This window comes from Stomoxys calcitrans, chromosome 4 (genome assembly GCF_963082655.1).
Source record: "Stomoxys calcitrans chromosome 4, idStoCalc2.1, whole genome shotgun sequence".
NCBI classification, from domain to species: Eukaryota; Metazoa; Arthropoda; class Insecta; order Diptera; family Muscidae; genus Stomoxys; species Stomoxys calcitrans.
Window position 1 is genome coordinate 99,584,371 of NC_081555.1, and position 23,078 is coordinate 99,607,448.

Genomic DNA, 23,078 nt, shown 5'->3' on the forward strand with positions numbered 1-23,078 from the left:
AAAAAAATTTCACCGGAGGTTTTCCCCTCCTAATGCTGGCAACATTTGTGAGGTACTATGCCATGTAAAACTTCTCTCCAAAGAGGTGTCGCACTGCGGCACGCCGTTCAGATTCGGCTATAAAAAGGAGGCCCCTTATCATTGAGCTTAAACTTGAATCGGACTGCACTCATTGATATGTGAGAAGTATGCCCCTGTTCCTTAGTGGCATGTTCATGGGCAAAATTTACAATTTGCAGGAGCTCCAGATTCTCAATTCGGGAGATTGGTTTATACTGAAGCTATATCTTAACTTGGATCTATTTGGGCTATTAACTTTACCAACTTACTGAAGTATTTGTGGCAAAATTTCAAGCGGCTAGTTTTACTCATTCGAAAATAAGCGTGCTGTGGACAGTTGTGGTGCGACATCGAACTAAAAACATCGATTTTTTTTAACATCGATGTCGATTAAAAACCGAAAACACAAAACAAAATAAGAAATGCGGAAAGAGGAGGAGTGAAGACATAATCATCAAAGTTTTTCTGTCCATTTCTTTTTTAATTTTTTATGAGGCAATCGGACTGAAGGCAGAAACATCGATGTTTTTGCAGAAGTTAGCTTTTTTTTTAGGTAAGAAGGAAATGGAAACAGAAAACATCGATGTTTATGCCTTCACTCAGAATGTCTCCTCGGTTTCTTATTTTATTTTTGGTTTTGAAGTCCCAAAAAAAAAGATCACAAGAAAACTTCTCAAAAAACATCGATACAAAACATCGATACAAAACATCGATGTCGCAGCCCTAGTGGAGAGAGGGAGTGGACATGGATCGACTAACTTAAAAGAAAAAAAAAAAACTTTGTACTTGTAGAGTCCAATATTTCGAGGCGATACAAGGGGATAGTTATACCCCTATACAAAAAAGGTACACAAATTAAAAAAATAATAAAATTTTGTAAAATAAATTAAAAATTTAAAAAAAAATTTATTTTTTTTAAATTAAAAATTCAAAGTTTTTTTTTAAATTAAATTAAAATTAAAATACAATAAAAAAAAATAAAATAAAAAAATAAAAATATTATTTATCGTTGCCTATAACAAAAAATAAAAAAAAACATGTAAAAGTGAGTTAAGATCGGCCGGGTCGAATCTTATATACCATCCAACATGGATCGCATGTGACAAGTTCTTTGAATGATTTTTTTTCAATATATAGGTGCTATATCAAGTTATTAACAGTACTTGTCATGGCTGTTTAAAGTCATAGAATAATACCACCTCAAAAAGTTGAGGCAAACCGAGGAATAATTGCGTCCTCCAGAGACTAAGAAATTCATATTGGGAGATTCATTTATAAGGCAGCTATATCAGGTTATCGACCGATTTAGACCATACTTAGCACAGTTATTGAAAGTCAAAACAAAACGCTACATCCAAAATTGGACAAGAAGTCTAATCGGGAGATCGGTTTATATGGCAGCTATATCAGTTAAATCAGGAGATGGGTTTATATGGCAGCTGTATCAGGTAACGGACCGATTCGAACAAATCATGGCACGCATGCTGAAGGTTATAGGAGAAGTCGTTGTGCAAAATTTCAGCTAAATCGGAAAAAATTGCTCCCTCCAGAGGCTCAAGAAGTATAATCGGGAGATAAGTTCATATGGGAGCTATATCAGCTTATGAACCGATTTGGGTCATACTTGGCACGATTTTTGGAAGTGTTAACGGAACACTATGCGCAAAATGTCAGCCCAATCGGTTAATAAGAAGTCAAGTCGAAGGATTACATTATATGGGAGTTATATCCAAATGTGAACCGATATGGCTCATTTGCAATCCCCAACGAACTACATCATTAGGAAGTATCTGTGCGAAATTTCGTGCATTTAGCTATACGCGTTGGACCGCTATCGTTGTTGTTGTATCAGTTTGTTGTGTTCTATCTTTCGTCTGCTTGATTCTGTTGAGTGTCAAGACCCAGGAACTCTGCAACTAAGATGGGGTGCGTCCACAGGGATCTGAGTCTTGTGGATCTGGCTGGGCAGTAAAACAGATTACGTTTATTATGCGATCCCTGGTTACAATCTTGACATACATCGTGCACGTCGGCATCAATCCTTTCTCTGTAGGAGTTGAGGCGGCTGCATCTGCCGAAACGTAATTGAGCCAGAACTACTCAGGTTTGCCGGGAAAGGTCAATTTCTTCAGGAAGGATCTTTGTCTACATGAGAACCTCGGAGACAGCCAGTCGCAGTTCAGAGGGCGGCATTCTGACAGATCTGAACATTTTTCCACTGCGTGGAACGCTGACATTATTCCAATGCGTGGAACGCGTGGAAAGCTGACGAGACCACACTGGCGCTGCATAACTTACCACAGACCGGCCAATTGCTTTGTACGTGGTCAAGGTCTCTTTGTCTGCACCCCAAGTGCTGCCAGCAAGTGACTTGAGGGCCTTGTTTCTACTTTTGACTTTATCGCAAATTGCTGTGGCATGTGGGGAGAATGTGTAAGAGCTGTCATAAAACCCACTCACTGCATATGACCTGAAGTAATAAAATTGTTTGTATTGTTGTACAGCCTCGCAAACATGTACAAACAACAACAACAACAGAAATGCAAATCCCTCGCACGCCATTTGTTTCTCTTACTCCCACCTATGGCTTTGCATTCACACCCATAACGAATGTTTAGAAAAAAACAACAACAATTTGCTGTGTTTATGCTTCTTCTTCTTTTATTGGAAATTAATTCCTTATTTTCGTGGCTTGGCTTTTCTTTTCGAAAAATTTCTTTTCATATATATTCGTCGCTTCTCTGGAAAAATATCTTTCGATTGATGCTAATGTCATTAAACGGCTGAATGGATTTTAATCAATCGAAAGATATTTTTCCAGATAAACGACGAATATATATGAAATGTAATTTTCCTTGAAGAAATGCCATGGAAATGAGGAATTCATTTTCAATAAAAGAAGAAGAAGCATAAACCCAGCAAATTGTTTGTTTTATTTTCTACATCATTCTTTATGGGTGTGAATGCAAAACCATAGGTGGGAGTATTAGATGTGAGAGTAAGAGAAATAAATGGTGCGAGAGAAAAAGTATCACTTTTTAGGTGAGGGTGTTGTAGGGGTGGGATGTACTTGGCCCTTCTTGGCATGTACGTCAGCGAATTCGGAATTCCTTAAGGCTCTGCTTTGTCGTGCGAGCCATTTGTATGTTTGTTGTTGTTGTTTCCTAAACCTACTGCCTATGGCCAATGACGTTTGCGGTTTAATATGTTTGCAACTGTTAAATAAAACTTCCGCATTGTACTTAGTTTAATATTGAAGTAAAAATTAAGAGGAGTCAAAGTAACTAATTGTGTGGCCACACTATGCACTTAATGAATGAAGTAGTTGGCGGAGAGTTAAAACAAGTAAAGAAAAGAAGATGCCGAGGGTGTTTTTTCGCTTACATTATGTGATGTGATGATCATGTGATGAAAAAGTGTACTTTATATTTCAGTATCAGAAGGGGTTGTGTGAGGAATTACTCTGTCACTGAACAACCCAAAACGGCATGTAGCGCGATCGGGTAATATGGGGTCCCGAATGGAAGGCAGAAAGAATCTGATATAAAAATATGACGTTGAATGTTTGTGGGTCATCCTTCTTCCTTAAACCAATGAGGGCTTTACAAGTAGAGTATGAACCATACTTTGAAATATGGATTCAGTTTTCAGAAAGTTTTACCCCAAAAGGCACCAAGGGACATTAGCCTTACTATGACAATATGGGGTTCAAATTCAAGGTATTTGAGAATAGAGTAGGAATTCTACATCGAAATTTTAGGCCAATAATTTCAAGGCCCTCCAAACCTGCTCAAAAGGACATGTTTAAAAAATCAGGGTATAAATGAAAGGGTTTTAGGAGTAGAGTACGAAGGTAAAATTAAAATATTTAACAAGTGGCTGAGAGTCCGCCTTATACCTAAGTTAACATGTAGCCCTATAATAGCAATATTATATTCAAATGAAGAGTATATGGCAGTAGCACTAAACAGTAAGTATTGTAAGCACCTGAAATGGCTATATAAAGTTAAGTTTCTAGCGCTCGCCCCCTTGGAATTCCCACAAAACGGACATATAACCCAGATAATAACAATATAGCGCATAAAATAGAGAAGAGGGGTCAAATCGCTCGCAGTAGGTAGTTTGCCATGATCGTGTGTCTAATGTTAATTCTATTTCTTCTGGTGCACCCCAAGGTTCTGTCTTGGGACCTGTTTTGTTTATGCTCTATGTTAATGACGTTCGTTCTTGTGTACAACATGCAGACTTAGCAATATATGCCGATGATTTTCAGTAGTTAAGTACAACTGACTCCGGTGCATTAGAAAGTTACATCTCGAACCTTGATGAAGATGTTGGACGAGTTTGTCAATGGGCTCGGTCAAATAACTTAACAATTAACATTGGTAAAACAAAATGCGGGGTATTTAATAGCTCACGTCATCAATACTCTCCTCAAAATATTATTGTTCAAAACAATGTTGTCACATCGACTGACACTATGATCTCATTGGGCTTTGTTATTGATTCGGATATTGTATTCTCCTTGCACATTGCACATATCTGCTCCAAACTAAATCTTATACTTAAAAAGCTCTACAATTTGAATGTTATTTTACCCACACAAATAAAATATATGCTGGCTCATTCGTTGCTGATGCCTCATATATTGTATGGTGCTGAGGTATATTCCGGATCCAATAGGACTAATCTGCTTAGGCTTCAGAAGTGTTTCCATAGCATACTACGGTTTGTTTGCGGTCGTCGTTGTAGACGAGACTACGAATACTTTGCGAAACTATTACTTGGATGTTCTTTTGGGCACTTTCTCAATATTAGATGCCTTTGCTTTTTCTTCAATATCCTTAAGTACTGTGAACCCAGTTACCTTCTTCCTTATTTTCAATTCTTGCATTCATCCCGGAACTCTCAAATTCGTATTGAAAGTTTCAATCATGTTGTATTTGAAAGATCATTTGTAATACGCTTGTCTAGGCTATGGAATACTCTTCCTACTAGTCTTAAAAACATCTCAGTATGTCAAGAAACTTTTAAGTCTAAGCTAAATCCAACATTTCTTATAGGCAACTCAATTGAATTCATTTTCATCACAAATGATATCTCACATTTGCTGCTTTTTCTTGGTGTTTGAACGGATAATTGTGCGTTTGACTATGTTACTAATTTTCTTTTTTAAAACAATTTTTTTACATTTAATAAATTTGTTAGTTATTTATTTTAGTGATAGTATTATATTAGATTTTAATATGGATTTTTGTATTTTAAAAACCTGAAAATGTTCCAATCTATCATTGTAAAGCCCGGGTGGGCGATGTTTGATTAATAAAAAATGAATGAATCCTACAAATAATAAATGAAAATACAGAAAAAAAAAAAACATTTTGAGCTAAGTGCTTTTGCGGCTTCACAATCTAATATTTTTGAAATTTGCACTGCATTCAATCGAAAGGTATTGGCAAGTTATGTATGCCAACAATGTGGAGTATATTTGAATTCAATATACAGCCAAGAGACCTAGAAGTTTAGATTTTTATTGTCCTGTATACCGTAGATGATACAGCGGAACGTGCTTGGGTGGCTAGTATATATGATTTTTTGTTTTAATTAAAAAAAAACTTGTAAAAAATGGTTTTTATCCTGTGTATTGTAGAAGACACAGCGGAGCGTGCTAGGGTGGGCTAGTATATATGAGTGGTTTTAATTAAAAAAAAAAATAATAAAAAAATACTTACCACACTTCTCTGCTCATGTACTCGGACATGCGACCAGTTTTCAAATCTGTCAAGTAGGTATTATTAAAAACCTCACCCTCCTCATCTTCCATGGCTAGATTAGTGCCAGTGTTAGAGGCTGCCGATGGACCGGTCGAAGAGGATATGGTCGAAACATGTATAGAACTGGGACGTTTAAACTTTTCATTATCTTGAGTTTCCATTAAATGTTTAAATTTGGTTGACAATATGGCATTTTCTTTTTGATATTCCAAAATATTTTCATTCAAACGGACAATCTGATGGGAAAGTTTACGAGTGTGCTCCTCATATTTGATATTCTGCATAGAAAAATTCGATGTGGAGATAAAAATTCCGAAAAAAAAGGTATTCAAATTAAAATGTATTACATACCTGGTTTTTCAAGATTTCCATTTCCGATTTGATAACGGCCAACTCACGCTCCTGTTTCGTTTTCATTTTGGTTATTTCTTCGGTATAGAGAGTTTTCTGTGTTTTTCAATTTTTCATTTAAGAGCAGTGTGGAAGAAGTTGATTTGAACAGAAAGCAACAAAAATCCAGGCAGGTTTTGTTAGACGATGGTGGTTCGATGAATGAGATTGAAAAGGTACAGGATAACAACAAATAATAAGAAATAACATATAATAAAGGGAGGAAAAGAAGAAAAACAGATCAAGTGTAGTTGGTTCTTTTTCTCTTTTTGGGTAAAGATTGTGTTTTTTTTTCAAAATTGGGGGACAAGGTATTTAGCCACGGACAGGGACATCACAAACTGTACTACTTCAATATCGATATCACAATAAAAACACACATTTTATGAATTTAGCAAAATTTGAGTACAAGACCATTTATTTACATTATTGATCGAAACAAAAAATATTCATAAATATTTTAACAATAATCCAAAAGTTAATACAATATTGTATATATATATTTCTAATGTCTGCATATAACTACCTTCTTTCAAGAAAAAAAAAATAATAATAATAATTTGATCATGCATATATACTAAAATCTAATTAATACCTATTATAATTTAGTAGAGAGGCACTGCCTGTGATTTTTCTTGCCCTTTTCCCTTCTGGAAAGGAGACCTATCGTAGAGAAGTAGTTTTCTTCTCTTCAAAACACTGCTGGTTTATTGCTTTTAAATATCAGCTCTAAATCGTTTTTTGTTAAAAAATAATTTAGAATTGCAATAAAAATGAATTGTACGAAAACCACAACAAAGAAATATCGAAAACACGAATTTACGCGATTTTTCCAATGTATTTTTGTTCCAACACTTCTTGAAATCGATGTTGCAGTTTCATACTTTGAAAGTAAAAAAAGGAGAGAGAGAAAAAGAAACAATTAGGCATGATATTTACTCTAAAATTGTGTTTTAAAAATGTGTCCTTATCTGTAAATCATGAAAATGTTGGAAAAATATACCTATTGTGTTTAGTTATGTGAAAAGAACATGCAGGTGTCTTGAAAATGTTGGAAGGAATGAATGAATACTCGACTTTACTCAACGATGACTCCTAAATTCCATTTGCATGATGGATTTGTACTAAGGCAACTATTCCAACTGGATTCTGTACCAGAAAATCTCTCAAGCCTCAAATGGTTAACACCTGGACGGATCTTCGAATAATCTTCTATGGGCCCAGGACCTTACATTGGGAGATTGGTCTATATGACAGCTATATCCAAATATGTTTTGGTCAGTATCTTCTTGACATATCGTTGTTTAGCGGCTACAGCATGGCTACACCAAGGGTTGGACGGTTGGAAGTTCCAAATAAGGAATTTGAGGACAGGCGACTTTACTTTGGCAGCCTTCTTAGATATGGAAGAGATTTTTAATAACGAGGAGCATGGTTTAACACCCCGTTCTCTGATTAATATGAGCGTCCGCCCACTTCTGATGAACTGGATAAATGCTGTTCTGAAGGGCAGAATAATCAATGTGACCAGAGGGGAACCGCATTGAGGGGTTCTATCCCATCTCTTGCGGCTCTTGGTTATCAATGAGATTCTCAGATCCTAAGAGGAGGAAAGAGTGAAGGTGGTTGCCTATGCTGCCGATGTCGTCGATGACGGCGATGGCCAATGAACTTCACATAAACTCCAGGAAGACTGAGCTTGTGTTCTTCACAAGAAGGATGGAGTGGCACTGCCGCGCTCTTGGAAGAGAGAACACTTCTTCCTATTTACGCCGATAGTCCAAGCTGAATGTAAAGCTGGAAAAATATAGATACTATCGAAATCTTAGTATTTGGCTGAATATCGATTGATATTTTTCCTATCGATACTATGGACAAAGTACAACTATTTGCAAAATTGAAAAAAAAAATAGCGATCCGATCGTGAATGTATCCTCAATCATCGGATCGGCCCATAACCTGATATAGCTTCCCTTTTAAATCTCCCGATATAACTTCTTGAGCCTATATGGAGGCCACCGTAGCGCAGAGGTAAGCATGTCCGCCTGTGAAGCTGAACGCCTGGTTTCGAATCCTGGCGAGAACATCAGAAAAAATTTTTTCCGCAATGGTTATCACCTCATTATCCTGGCGACATTTGTGAGGTACTGTTATGCCATGTAAAAACTTCTTCCCAAAGAGGTGTCGCACTACAGCACGCCAATCGGACTAGAGCTGGCATAATATCGATGACACTATCGATATTTAATTTTTTTTTCTCTCAATATCGATACTATCGGCAAAGTTAATTTTTTTGCAGAATTGAACGAAAATAAGTTATCCGGATTTCTTTATGACTTCCAACTGAATATTAAATTTTGTTTCATTCGGTCTGTGCATCGATAGTGCTTCTATATGAATCTATCTCCCGATTTTTACTTCACATCTTCGTTTTTAATATAGGTGATGGGAAATTGACGATATTATCGATACTACCGATATTTATTATTAGAATTATCTAAAACATCGAAGGTTGGCTCTTGGTTATCAGCGCGATTCTGACCCTGTCATGACAGTTGGGCCGATTATGCTTTCCAATTGTGGACTCGTTTAAAGTGCACTGAGAAAGCGGTCTAAATGAGCTCAGGACAATGGGAGGGTCATAATCCCCAGAGAAAAATCCTTGGAGAGTCAAGACAAAATAGGAAGTGAATGGAAATGAAGTTGCTTGCATGCTAGTTCGAAATAGGTCACAGATGATTGTATTCCTGTGCTAAATGATCTTATAGGCGAAGCACGAAGGTTGACATCCGGATAGTATTCTATTACATAAGAACTAAAACCGTGCAAAGTTCGGCCGTGACGAATATTATATACCCTCCATCATGGATCGCATTTCTCGAGTTCTTTGAATGACTTTTTCAAATATATATGGACCGTTTTTGTTATGCCGTACAAGCCACAGGAAAGTATTAGCTCCCAAATTTCAGGCAAATCGAGTAATAATTGCGTCCTCAAGACGCTCCGAAAGTCAAATAGGCAGCTATATCAGGTTATGAACCGATTTACTATACTTAACAGTCATACCAAAACCACATATGCAAAATTTCAGCCAAATTGGATAAGAATTGCGCCGTCTAGGACTCAAGGCTATATCAGGTTATAGAATGATTTTGGACCATACTTGGCACAGTTGTTAGAAGTCATACCGAAACGACATGTGCAAAATTTAAACCATTCGATAATAATCGCGCCCTCTAGAAGCTCAAGAAGTCAAGTCCCAAGATAGGCTATATCAATACCTGGATAGATTTGGGCCATAAACAATCCTAACCGACCTAAACTAATAAGAAGTATTTGTGCAAAATTTCAAGCGTCTAGATTTACTCCGTCGAATATTAGCGTGCTTTCGACAAACAGACGGACAGACATGGCTAGATCAACTTAAAATGTTCTGACAATCACGAATATATATACTTTATTGGCTCTCAGACGAATTTTTCGAGGTGTTACAAACGGAATGATGAAATTAGTATACCCCCATGGTGGAGGGTATAAAAATGAAAATGAAACGCTTTGTTTGTTCCGAGTAGACTCAAACGCTTCTGAAGCGATTTTCATAAAATTGATAGAGTTTAACTCACCGGTGAGATCCGAGAGGGAGGCGGACCTTCCCCTTAACCACAATTTTCAAAAACGCCAGATTTCGGAGACGATAACCCAAAAACACAAAAATAAATTTTAAACGTTAAACAAAAATAGTTAGTTACCCCTCAATCTTATCTAATTGCAAAATAAAATATTCAAAGTATGTCCCCTTTGGGCGCTCCGGTAGCCGAGTTGGTAGTGTGGTTGGATTACCAGTGCTAGGGCCGTGGGTTCGATTCCAACCAGAAGCCTTGGTCTGTCGCTACTGTGGTATCACAATGGACTTAAAATTGTCTAAGTGAGTCTATAAAGAACTGCCACCTTTTCCTAACCTCCTAACCATGTTCCCTTTTATATAATTAAGGACAATACAACAAAAACAAAACAAAGTCATAAATTCAAGTAAAATATTTGGGTCCCGTCCCCTCCCTTAACGCAAATGTGCTACCCAAAAATAAAAGTGTACTGATCAGGAAAATATGGGACTCAAATGAAAGGTATTCAGGAGTAAAGAACGAATTTCATATTTAAAATTTGGTCCAAGTAATTGGGAGGCCACCCCAATCCCAAAACTCCCTAAAATAGGTTTATTGAACGACTCAAATGAAAGCTATTCAGGAGTAGATTTCAATTATGGTCAGGAAGAAGGAAATGGCTTTATAATTTATTGATATCGAATACCGTCATCCCACCGAAAGTCAAAAGTGGACCGATAAGGACAATATGGGTATCAAATGAAAGGTATTCGAGAGTAGATTACGAATCGGACGTACAAAATCATGTCAAAGTATAGGAGGCATAATGGCGGAGTGCCAGCTCCAGCCCCAAAACTCCCTCCAACCCGAAAATATATACCGACCATGGCAATTTCGGGCTTTAATGGGCACGAATTTGAGGTGATCTGATATGATGCGAAATGTCTGAGGTACCATTCCAACTCCAAAAAGCATCGCCCGTCAAATGGATATATAGACCAATCACGACAACATAGGGCTCAAATAAAATAGGAATTATTTACCGACTATGGTAATATGGGGCTGATATAAAAAGTATTTGAGAGTATAGCACGAAGCTTGTATTTACTTTAAGGGCCAAGTGTCTGGGTGGCCACCTCACTCCTGAAATACACACCAGACATATTTACCCACTACATTATAGGAGTCCAAAGAAAGGTATAAGAGAGTAGAGCAAAAATTTGCCCTTGAACATTTCATTGAAGAACAGCGGCAAACTTCTCACATATCAATGTGTTCTGTCTGATTCAAGTTTAAGCTCAATAATAAAATATCTCCTTTTTATGGCCGACTCCCAACGGCGTCCCACAGTGCGACACCTCAATAAGGAGACATTTTTACATGACTCATACATGGCATAGTACATAGTCGCCAACATTAGGAGGGAATAACCACCACTTAAAAATTTTCCAATGTTCTCACCACGATTTGAACCCACGCGTTTCGCATCATTGGCGGACTCGCTTATCTAATGACACGAATTCGATATCCACATTCGGGGCAAAATGTCTCCATCTTAAAACTCAACTAAAACAGAACTTATATATCGACCATTGCAATATAGGTCTCAAATAAAAGATATAAGAGCAATAAAGAGGGTTCTGGGGAGCGGGCCCGGTTCGTTTTCGATAAGATGAAGAATTCTGAAAAAAATCTATAAACAACAGGAACTGGGGAAATAACTTATATTCGTCTATAAAAAGATGACCGGAAAATAAAAAGGAAACTTGGTGAATGCAAAGAAGTGTAATTGATAAGAAATTTATATTTTATATGGTGTAAAAGAAGGCGCAGCGGTGCGGGCCGCGTAAGCTAGTTTTCTATAAAATTTTCGGCAAACGTAAAATTTTATCAAAATTTTCTACAAAAGTCAAATTTTATCGAAATTTTCTATAAAAAAATTTTTTTTTTTTTAAGTTTTCTATGTGAATTAATTTCATCGAAAGTTTCGTTAAAATTTTTAATAAATTTTGTCAAATTTTCTATAAAAATAAAATTGTGTCAAAATTTTCTATAAAAATAAAATTTCGTCAAAATTTCCTATAAAAATAATATGTCGAAATTTTCTAAAAAAAATATTTAGTAAAAATTTTCTTTAAAAAAAATCGTTAAAAATTTTCTATAAAAATATTTTGTCCTCATTTGAAAAAAAAAAAAATAAAATTTTGTCCTCATTTGATAAAAAAAAAATATTTTGTCCTCATTTGCTAAAAAAATAAAATTTTTTTCGAAATTTTCTATTAAAATAATTGGGGTGCTCTGGTGAAAACAACAAAAGCCACATAGGCCGACATTATTTTCTAAAAATGAATACAAAAAGCACCATGCAACAGGAAATCTCTCTCACAATAAATCTAAGCAAAGAAAAAACATACAGTGTGATGCCCCTGGTTTGTAGAATGTATTGTAAATGATTACTAATGGAATGGGGTACATTACAAAATAGCGATATATTCTAAGTGGTAGTTGTATCTCAGGCAATTAACATAAAAACAAATTTGAACACACAAAACAGAAATACAAAGTGGGGTAGATTGATTTGGTGATGTAGCGTGTGTGTGGCTACGACTATTTGAAAAACAGCAACAGACTTACCATTTTGTTTTTCATCTTCTCCAATTTGCCCTCCAATTCTAAGCGATTCTCCTTTATGCGTTCCTCACTATTTTTGGTTGCATCGAGGGCACGTTGTTTGGACTCCTGATATTTGGTGTGCAATATCTGATTGTCCAAACGCAATTGGGCAGTTATTTGTTGTTCCTTTTGTAAAAATTCATCGGTCTGGGAAATTTTCATACGTAATTGTTGCAATTCCGTTTCGGAAATGGTGGCAGCTTGTTGCAACACGGCGGAATGTGATTCGGAGTTATCGCGTAAAGTTTGTATTTCTTGTTGCAAGACCTCGACTTCTTGGCATTTGGAGCCTAAATTCTCCTCCAAAGTGGCTATGCGGCTTTCCAGAGTGGTAACCAGGTTTTTATGCTCATGTAGCAAATGGTCATTTTGGATTTCCAAGTCCTTCAGTTTGAGTGATGAGGTTTCATGTTGCGTTTCGAATTGTGATTTTTCATCACGCATGGCAAGAAGCTCGGTGCGTATATCTTCCATTTCAGAGCAAAGTTTCTCACAATGTTGCTTGGTGATTTGTAGAGCGAGATTGACTTTTGAAAGTTGATCGCTGAGATTCAATTTGTCATCCTTCAACTGCTCCAACTCCTGCTGAAGTTGTTCATTGAGTTCTTGGTGGTGTGTGCACTCCTGTTGAGACAATTCCAGCTTGTTGGCCAATTCAAGTAACCGCTCTTGATTGTTGTGCTGGGCCTGACCTCTGGCCTCTTGCAGCTCCGAGTTGAGCGAACCTATTTCCAAATTCAGTTTCACATTCTCATTTTCGGCATTGTTCAGAGAATTGGCCAATTTACGCATTTTTTCCTCATTCGATTGACGCATTTTTTCTAGTTTATTTAGTTTGGTTTTTCCATCGATTTCTGAAGCTTCCAGTTTTTGTTTGGTTTCCTGAAGTTCAGCATTAATTTGTTCCAGGTTTTGTACTTTGGTGGCTAGATTTTCATGAGCTCTCTCGGCACGAGATAGACGTTCTTTAAGGGCCTTGGCTTCGTTTTGCAGTATGTCCTTTTCCTTTTGCAAAGCATCTAGGGTGGTGGCATTGGCTTCTAGGGTTTTGGCCAATTTCTCATTGTCCCTTTCGAGTTTGGTGCCCTTGGCCTGAGAGTCGCCTAGCTTAAGGGCCAGCTTTTCGATTCTCTTGGTAGCATTTTCCTGAGATTCCTTCAGTTTTTTATTTTCTGCGGTTAGCTTATGGGCAGTGGCTTCACGTTTCTCCAAAGTTGCCTTAACGGATTTCAGTTCATTTTCTGCAGCCAACAGTTTCCTCTCCAAATCTTGAGATTTCTCCACAATAAATTTGAGTTTATTCTCGGAGCTGGAATGATGTTTGCCAGTTTCATCCAATTGCTTGCGCAGCAAGGAATTTTCCTCCACCACTGCCTCTTTTTCCAGACGTATGGAGGAAATTTGTTGTATCAGTTGGGTGACATTATCATTGGCCCGCTGCAAGTCGGATTTGGTATCGCGAATTTCTTCGCGCAAATGTTGCTTGTCCTGTTTCAAACTTTCGATTTCTTTGCCCAGGCGATTGTTCTCCTCAGAGGCAGTTTGTTGTTGAGCCCTAAGGAAGTCGATGTCACGACGCAATTGCTGGGCATCCGAGTGCATTTGTTGCAGACTGCTTTCGCTGTTCAGCTTTAGGGTTTCCGACTCGTCCAGTTTACGGGTGGTCACTTGCAATTGTTGTTCAATGTTTTTGAGAGATTGCAAAAGTTCGGAGATTCGATGATTCATGCCCAAGAGTTCTTTGGTTTTGTTGGACACTTCAGTTTCCAGGGAGTCGTTGGCGGCTTGCACTAACTTCAGCTTTTCTTGCAGTTTGGCCTGTTCTGTTTGTTGTGATTTCAGTTCAAGTCGCAGCTCTTCATTTTTCTTTTCCTCTTTATGCAATTTTTCTTTAAACTCCCCACTCTGCTTGTCTAGATGTTGCAATTTTGTGGATTTCTCTTTGAGCTGACACTCCAAAAGCTTACATTTTTCCATAATCTTTTCTTGAGTTTGAGTTTTTTCCTTGATAAGCTGTTGCAAAGATTTTTCCTCTTGCTGTAGTTTTTCAAGCAGGGTGGTTTTGGTGCATATCTCCTCTTTGAGCATTAGTTTTTCCTCCTCCAATTTGTGCAGCTTGGCATTGGCCATTTTGAGATCCTTTTCTTGGATGCTCATGGTTTCTTGCAATTGCAAATTGCCATGGGTTAAACGTTCATTGACCTTTTCCAAATTCAGAAGATCCTCCTCCAGACGTAGAATTTCTTGAGACACTCTTTTCTCTGCTATGATCTCGTCATTCTCCACTTGTTCTCGTAGCTCTGTCAACTGCTTTTCTTGTTGGGCTATCTTGGCCTGCAGATTGGAGTTGGTTTTTAGGGTGCTTTCCAAAGTAGCCAAAGCCTCGTTGTGTTTGAGGTTGAGCTCCTTGAGCTGTGTTCTAATTTGCTTATCCAAATGTAAGATGAGATTTAGATTTCCTCTCAAATTATTAAGTTTATGGTCCTGCTCGTTGCAGTCTGTGGTGGTGTTGAAAAAATTCTTCACTTCGACCTGCTGCTGTAGTTCATGCTTTAAGTTGAAATTATTTTCCATAATGACCAATATCTCCATTAAAGCCATATCAAAGTTTTCCAATTGTTCCGAGGTCTCAGACATTTGTTTACGCAGCAAATTCAATTCCTGCTCAAAGCCTTCCCGTTCTTGCTCACGATCCTCCAGGCTCATGCGCAATTCAGCCTCACGTTCCAACAAATCACCTTGCAATTTGGTATTTTGCACAGTCAGCTCCTCCAGCTGTTGTTTGAGTTCAGAGTACTTTTCCTGCATGCTGGTCTTTTGCTGTTTACTGTCATCCTCCAAAGATTTCAATTGATCCGCTTGTTTTTCCAAGGACTCTATGAGTAAAGCCTTCTCCTCTTGTTCCCTTTGGATTTGTTTATCCAGCGTATCTTTGCGTTGTTCAAATTTGGCCAAGGTCTCTGAAAGTCTATCAATGGCTTCGCTTTGCTCTTGCAGCTGGCGCTCCAGATCTTGTTGAATCTCCAAGGCTGATTGCAAAGCATTCTCCTTTTCGCTGAGAGTCTCTTGTAGACTCCAATTTTCCTTTTTTATGGACTCTTGTTCCTTGGTTATATCGAACAATTCCGAAAGGGCTTTGTCGGCTTCCAAGAGCCGCATAGCATTCTGATGCACTTGTTGTTTGAAACTTTCAATTTCCTGCTGCAGGTGATTATTCTCCTGTGAACATTCGGTAATTCGCGACTCGTATAATTTCAATTTTTTGTTTTGTTCCTGCACAACTGTTAGGGTTTCCATGAGCTTTTCAATTTCCAGCTCCTTTTCGTTTAGCAGTTTCTTCACTTCATTGTGTTGGGCAATGACCAGTAACAATTCTCGTTCCTTGGTGGTATGATGCTCCTTCTCAAGTGTTAACTCCGAACGCATAGCCTCCAGGGAGTTTTCATACTCTTTGGAGGCTTGTTGCATTTTCTCCACGAGCTCCTGTTGCTCAGTTTTGGCTTTTTCATTGATTTGGGCGAATGTGGATTGAAGATTAGTTATCTTCATATTACTTTCATCCAGCTCATTTAGCAACTGCTGCATTCTCTTAGAATCATGGTTTTGTGTCATTTCCAGGGCCTTCAATTGCATTGTTAAGTCACTATTTTGTTGCAACAGCTTCTTGACTTCCTGCTCCAGATTTTTGATATTCTCCAAACTATCTTGCTGAATGCTATCGGTTTCGAATAGTTGCAGAATTTGTTTTATTTTCATATACAGGTCGGCCAGCAATTGTTGCCTTTCGTTACTCTCTTGGGTTTTAAGGTTAAGCAACTCCTTGGTTTCCTCTAGCATACATTGTAGGCTAGTATACTCTTCTGCTAGTTTCTCGATTTCTCGTTGATGTTGGGTTTTTAAGCTTTCGTAGTTAAGTCTCTCCTGTTCCCATTGGATTTCTAGAGTTTTGTTCTTGTTGCTTAACTCCCTTATGTCCAGTAGCAATTTTTCATTCTCTTCTTGTTTCTCTATGCGTAACTTATTGAAATTATCTCCCAAGGATTTGACTTCCTCATGATGGAGAGTTTGCAAGCTTTCCAGAGCCTGTTTTTCTTGCATGGCCACTAGCTTCATGTTTTCAATTTGCTCGAACAGATTCTGATTCTTTTGCATGCTAGCCGAGATTTCTTGCTGCTGTTTTTCTGTCTCACGTTGGTATTCTTGTTGCATTTTCTGCAGAGTTTCTTCCAAGGATAGAACTTTTTCCCTACTATTTTCATGCTTAAGTTTTTCCTGTTCATAATCATGCATAAGCAACGACATTTTCTCTTCCAAGGCCTTGTTAAGGGCACTAGAATTTTCTATGTCTTTTTGCAATTTTTCCTTCTCATCTTCTAATGCCTTGATCTCTTCTTGGGAATTACTTTGGGCCACTTCATGGTTATATTTTTCCTGTTCGAATTCTTGCATGGTGGTATTGATTTTCTCCTCCAGTTTTTGGTTTTTCTTTGTAAACTCAGTGATTTCATTTCCCAGTTTTTCGATTGCCTGTTGTTTCTCTTGCAAAAGGTTTTTCATTTCTAGCAAATGATCATCTGCTTTACGAGCCTCTGTTGTTAGCTCCCCATGCTCCTTGACCAACTCTTCGTATTGCATTTTCAAAGTATTTCTGTCAGACTCAAGGTTTTCCATAGCGACTTCTAAAGTCTTTAAATGCATTTCATATTCCTGTGTTTCTTGCAAAGATTTCATCTGCAATTCCTTGTAGTCAAATTCTAGACGATTGCTATTTGCGATCAAGTCCTTTTGTTGGACCAACAACTCATCCAACTGCGTTTGGAGTAGCGAATTACTTTGGCTCAACTCCTGATGGGTTTTGGCACTCAAATCCATTTTCTCTTTTAAGGATTCCAGCGAATCGCTTAAGCCATCTTTAAGTGCCATGGTATTTTGTAATTCAATATAGAGATCCTGCTTTTGCACCAACAACTGATCCAACTCCAAATGGCATTTGTGCATGGCTTCTAGCAATGCTTTGTTTTCCGTTTCCCTCTCATTGACTTTAGTTTTCAAACGCAAAATTTCCTCATTGCCATCTGCCACTTGCAGGGATAGATCGGCATTTTCTGCCTCCAATTCTTGAATTCTCTTCTTCTCCATTTTATGGTAGCTGGTTATTTTCTCCATGCAATTGGAGAATAAACTTAGCTGCCCCAAAGGATCACTTTGTATAGAAGATTCTTCTGGTGACATTTCGCTTTCCGATTCCACATAAATGCTTTGCTCCAAGACTATATCAAACTCCTTGGCTTGTTTTTCAGCCAATTCTTGCAAATTTTTAGCTAAACGTTTATGCTCATCTTTGACCATTTCTAATTCTTCCTTGAGTTTGGAATTTTCATGTTCCTTTTCTCGCAGTTGTATGTCAATGACAGAGGCTCCCAAATTTTCCGGGCTGCTTAGGTTACTCGAGGCATTGTTATTGCCAATGTTGCGGGCAAATGAGCCATCGAAACATTCCATGGAACCATTTAGATCACTGTTCGTATTACCCAAACGATTCTCATTGATGAATTGTTCAAGTTCCATCTTATTATCCGTTAGGTATTTGATGGTGTTATTCTTTTTCTATAAAAGGCAAGAGAAAATTTGTTTAAATGTCTATTTTTTAGGAATTTTTGAAAAAAAAAACTTACCTCTATTTCTTCATTCAATTCTTCAATTTTAAATTCCAATTCAGTTATGCGACTCATGCATATGACGATCTGTTTTTCGGCATAGCTTAGCTTTTCCTGAATTAAGGATTTCTCTTCACGTAGTGTGCGTCCAATGTCGTTAAGTTTAAAGATCTCATCTTCTTTTGCAGATATTTCCTTAAGAAGGCGTTTTTGTAACTGAAATAAAAATGGAAATAGAATTAAAAAATTTATTAAAAAAAAAAAAAAAATACATTTTAGTAAGATTTAAGTTGATAGCAAGCACGGTTTATCAGTCCGGGGCTAGCAACCGCTGACCGCTTCACTCGTGGACCTTTAATCTATCATATTTATCCTGGATATTGACAGTGTGAGTCAGGGTGTGTGTAGCATTGTAGTGCAACGTAATAGAGGGAGCAGAAACTAGAAGCTGAGAGCTACAGGTTGCGTTAGTGGAATGATCCATACGGAATAGCTGCAACTGCAGTCGAGTGTAGAGTATCTACGAAAGACCGGACGGCACCGGCTCTTGCTTAAATACTGAGTGCCTATGATGCTCGACATAAAAGGCAAGATTTTGGAGTCTTTAAATAACCAATGGCCATAAATTGCCTGCGGCGATTGGCCCTATGGATATGACCTGATCGGTCCTATGGACCTATCACGCGAATGCCTGTCTACTGCATCATCAACAAGGAGGAAACACCAGATCATAGACATAGCGGCCGGTTGTACGTACCGGATTGACCCGATGTAGTCCTTCATCGACAAGGACTACCACCTCAGTGTACAACACACTGCTACAACAACAACAACAACCAGATCGAGAGCAAGAGCTCCCGTAAGAGAAGGTTCACTTTATGCCTCTACATAATAGCAACATGGCTATGTAATTGGAAAGCACCCAGACAAGAAAAAAAATATTGTATACCTTGGGAGAGGGTCGGCCTCCCTTGGCATTTGGCCCCAATTTTTTTAATCGATTCATATTTGAAACCCGAATACCTTTCAAGTCACTTACCGATCTATTACCGATCAGTTCATTATTCCCCTTGTAGGTTTTTTATTTATACCCAGCACCATAGGATGTGGGGTATACTAATCTAATCATTCCGTTTGTAACACCTCAAAATATTGAACTTGGACCCTATGAAGTATATATGTATATTCATGATCATCTTGACATTCTGAGTCGATCTAGTGCGTCCGTCCGCCTGTCGAAGTCTCGATAGTGTTCGAATTAAGGTATTCGCTGGAAATTTGCCAAAGATACTTCTTATCAATGTAGGTCATATCGGTGCAAATGGATCATATCGGTTCAGATATGGATACAGCCCCCATTATGAACCGATCTCCAATTTTGACTTCTTTTGCCCCTAGAGACCTCTATTTTCATCCGATTTGGCTGAAATTTAGCAAAAGGACTTTCGTTTTGACTTCCAATATCAGTACTGAGTATGACTCGAATAGGCCTATAAACTGATAAAGCCCCCATACAAACCAATTTCCGGATTTGACTTCTTGAGCCCCTAAAGCCCGCAGTTCTTATCCGATTTGGCTGAAACTAGGCACAAGAAATTCTGCTATGACTTCCGACATCTATGCCAAGTATGATCTAAATCGGTCTATAAACTGTCATAGCCCCCATACAAACCGATCCCCGGATTTAAATGCTTGAGCCCCTGAAAACCGCAGTTCTTATCCGATTTGACTTCTTGAGCTTCTGAACTCCTCAATTTTCACCTGATTTGGCTGAAATTTGATACAAAGACTTTTTAAATGACTTCCAGCTTGCGTGCCAAATATGATCGGAATCGGTTACAGACTGATACTGGCTGAACAGCGACCGCTCCGCCCTCTTCTTTCACCCTCTTATTTTATCTGAGCCCTATACTGGTGCGGTCAGGAAATACGTCCTGTTTGAGGGTGCTGGTACGGCCTTTCAGATAGTTTGCCCCAATATTAGTACTCTACTCCCAAATACATTTCATTTGAGCCTTATATTGCTATGTTTGGTAAATATGCTCGGTATGTGGGTATTTTTGGGGGTTAGGTGGACCCTCAAATAGCAAATTCGTGCTCTAGTCTCATTACCTTTCATTTGAGCCCCATATTATCATTATTGGTCTATATTTCCGTATGACGGGCTTTGGAGGTGAAACACTTGGCTATAAAACAGGTAAGATTTAAGCCCCTTTTTGCCATAATCCAAAAATATGTCCAGTTTGAGGGGTATATAGGGACCCACACACTTAGCCCTGAAAAATATCAGTATCGTGCTCTACTGTTAAATTTCTTCTATTTGAGTCGCAATTGGTTTAGGGGGAGTTTGTGGGGCGAGACTACCCTCAAACACATGGTTTCAAAATTGGATATCAAAATCGTTGTCTACTAACAAATACCTATCATTTGAGCTCCTTAATGCCAAAGTATGCAAACATGGCCGGTCAAAGAAATAATATAAGCATCGTGCTAGAGCATGATTTTGTTTGGACCCCATAATATCAAGCATTTTGAAGGTGACGATTCGCCGCTACAGGCATCGTTCAGATACACACTCTTTATTTTTTTTTTTGTATTGGTTATCCATATTCAACATCATATTTCAAAGCTACCACTTGGGATAGCACATTTTTAAAGATCCGCAGGTTCTCCTGCGTTTATCCCAATTTGAGGGTAGAAAGTGTACTCTACTACCAAAGACCTTTTATTGCTGTCCGATTCTATCCTGATCGGCCTTCATGTATTATTTTTAATTCTTTTTTTTTGGGTAGGATGACATGCCCTTTTATTTGAGCACAATATATTCTAGGTCGTCCTACATGACAGTTTGGTGTTATTTTTTTTTTGGGAGGTGAGAGTCGGTCCCCCTCGACGCTAAGACCCAAAAGACAAAGGGTGCCTTATTGTCGCGATCAACATGTCCTACTGAACGGCAGGACGTCACCCAGATACTTGAATTCTTATATCGATATTTAATTCGAACTCTACTGTCATAGACTTTTTGTTTAGTTCCCATATTGTCCAGATCGAACTACACGTCTCATTGAAGCGTATTAGGTAAGTGGGCCGGCCCCAGACCCTTTCCGAAACGGGTATATCAGATCCGTGGTCAACTCTCAAAGACCTTTCATTTTATACCCATTTTGTGACGTTGGACATGCATGTTCATTTTGGGGGTTTTTGGGATTGGGAAGCCCCGTAGACACCTTGGACCAAAGTCTTATAACATATGTGTATTCAACTTCCAGGCACCTATCATGTGATACCCATATTGTACCATTCGGTAAATATGTTCTGTTGAGGGGTTTTTGGGGGGTCGGTGGCGCCTAAGATAAATTTTGATAAATTTTTATATAAGTTTTTTTCTATTCTTTAAAAAACGTTTTATTTTATACCCATATTGTCCCAGTAAGGTGGGTTTTGAGATGGTCGTCCCCCAGGTTAGTTGACCCCAAAATTGGTGGCATACATAATTTCGCTTAAATCGGCGCACATATCTCCGAGAAAGTAAGGGTAAGGGTAAAATAAGGGTAAGAGGGAGGGTCCGATTACAACTCACTGACACCGAGCAATGATAGAAATGGTCCCGGCAAAGGGATCAGAGCCAAGGTCCCTGGATATTCTCAATTCCCCCAGGGACCAAAAGTATATGGAGCAAGCACTTCTGGCTATGCCTCTCCCTTTTAAATCCATATCTCCCGTGACCGTTAAGGATTAAAACGGTTCAATCCGGTACATAGAGCCGGCTGACTTGGGATTAGGTTTTATTAAATAACTAGCAGGCCCGGGCCAGCTCCGCTGCACTTTCTTTTACTTCATATGGAACAAAATTTTCCTTTGAATATTTAATTTTGACAATTAAAGAGCTTTTGGTGAAATACCATGCTACGAAAATAGTACATCGCTTATTTAACAGTTTAACAATATAAGTGCCTTTATCTGAATCCCATATTATCTTTATTTGTCTACGAATTTAAGTTTGGATGTAAGATGAACTCCATTCTTAAAATACTATATTTCACCCCGATATTTTCATGATATGTGATTTAGGGGTATTTTCGGGGATGAGGAGGTCCCCCAGGCACTTGATCTTAAAAAAATATCAGCATCGTGCTCTTCTTTCAAGTACCATTTATTTAAACCCCATATTGCCATTGGTTTAGGGGAGTTTACACGATGAGGCGTCCCCCAAACACATGGCCCCAAAATAGGTTATCAAATTCCTTTTCTAATCTCTTGGGGGGTGTTTTGGGGGATGGGCGGCCAATCAGTGAGTTGGCCTTGAAATTCGTATTCTACTCTAAAAACCCTCTTATTTGAGTTCGCAAATACTTCCTATTTGGTTGCTGTTGTGGGGGTGGGGTGGCCACATAGACACTTTTCCCGAATATTAATTTCAGATTTGTGCTTTACTCCCAAAGACCTTTCATTTGAGCTCCATATTGGTTTGGTCGTAAATGTGTACCCTTGGGGATGTTTTTGGGGAGAGGCGCCCCCCCAAACCCTTCGTCCCATATTGGGATATCAGATTCGAATTCTATACTTAAATACCTTTTATATAAGCCCTATATTCCCATGGTCAGTAAATAAGTCCTGTTTGGGGGGTGTTTTGGGGAAGGGGTGGACCCCCAGAAACGTGGTCCCACATTTGGATATTAGATTCGTATTCTACTCGCAAATACCTTTCATTTGAGTCCCATATTGCCATGGTCGGTAAATATGTCCGATTTAGAGGTGTTTTGAGGGTTGGGGTGATCCCCCTAACACTTGGTCCGACATTTGGATATCAGATACGTTTTCTTATCCTAAATACCTTTCATTTGAGTCCCATATTGTCGTGATTTATCTAAATATATGTTTGGTAGGTTTTAGGATGAGGCGTCCCCCCTAGGTACCCTATC

At 38.4% G+C, this 23,078-nt stretch overlaps 1 protein-coding gene across 4 annotated transcripts in view; it reads right to left on the minus strand.

The window, feature by feature from the left end:
- The window catches only part of LOC106096004 (interaptin), a 46,412-nt gene that overhangs the window by 13,792 nt on the left and 9,542 nt on the right, over positions 1-23,078 (minus strand). For 3 of the 4 annotated variants that reach the window (XR_001222838.2, XM_013263502.2, XM_013263501.2), the window contains exons 6-9: positions 18,175-18,372; positions 12,461-18,106; positions 6,186-6,281; positions 5,793-6,112 (exon numbers count right to left, since the gene is read on the minus strand). Coding sequence is in view for 3 of the 4 variants with exons in the window: in XM_013263502.2 (XP_013118956.2) it covers positions 5,793-6,112; positions 6,186-6,281; positions 12,461-18,106; positions 18,175-18,372 (6,260 nt within the window). In the remaining variant the exon portion in view is untranslated. The remainder of the gene's footprint in view (positions 1-5,792; positions 6,113-6,185; positions 6,282-12,460; positions 18,107-18,174; positions 18,373-23,078) is intronic. The other variant, XM_059366849.1, reaches the window with a different exon arrangement.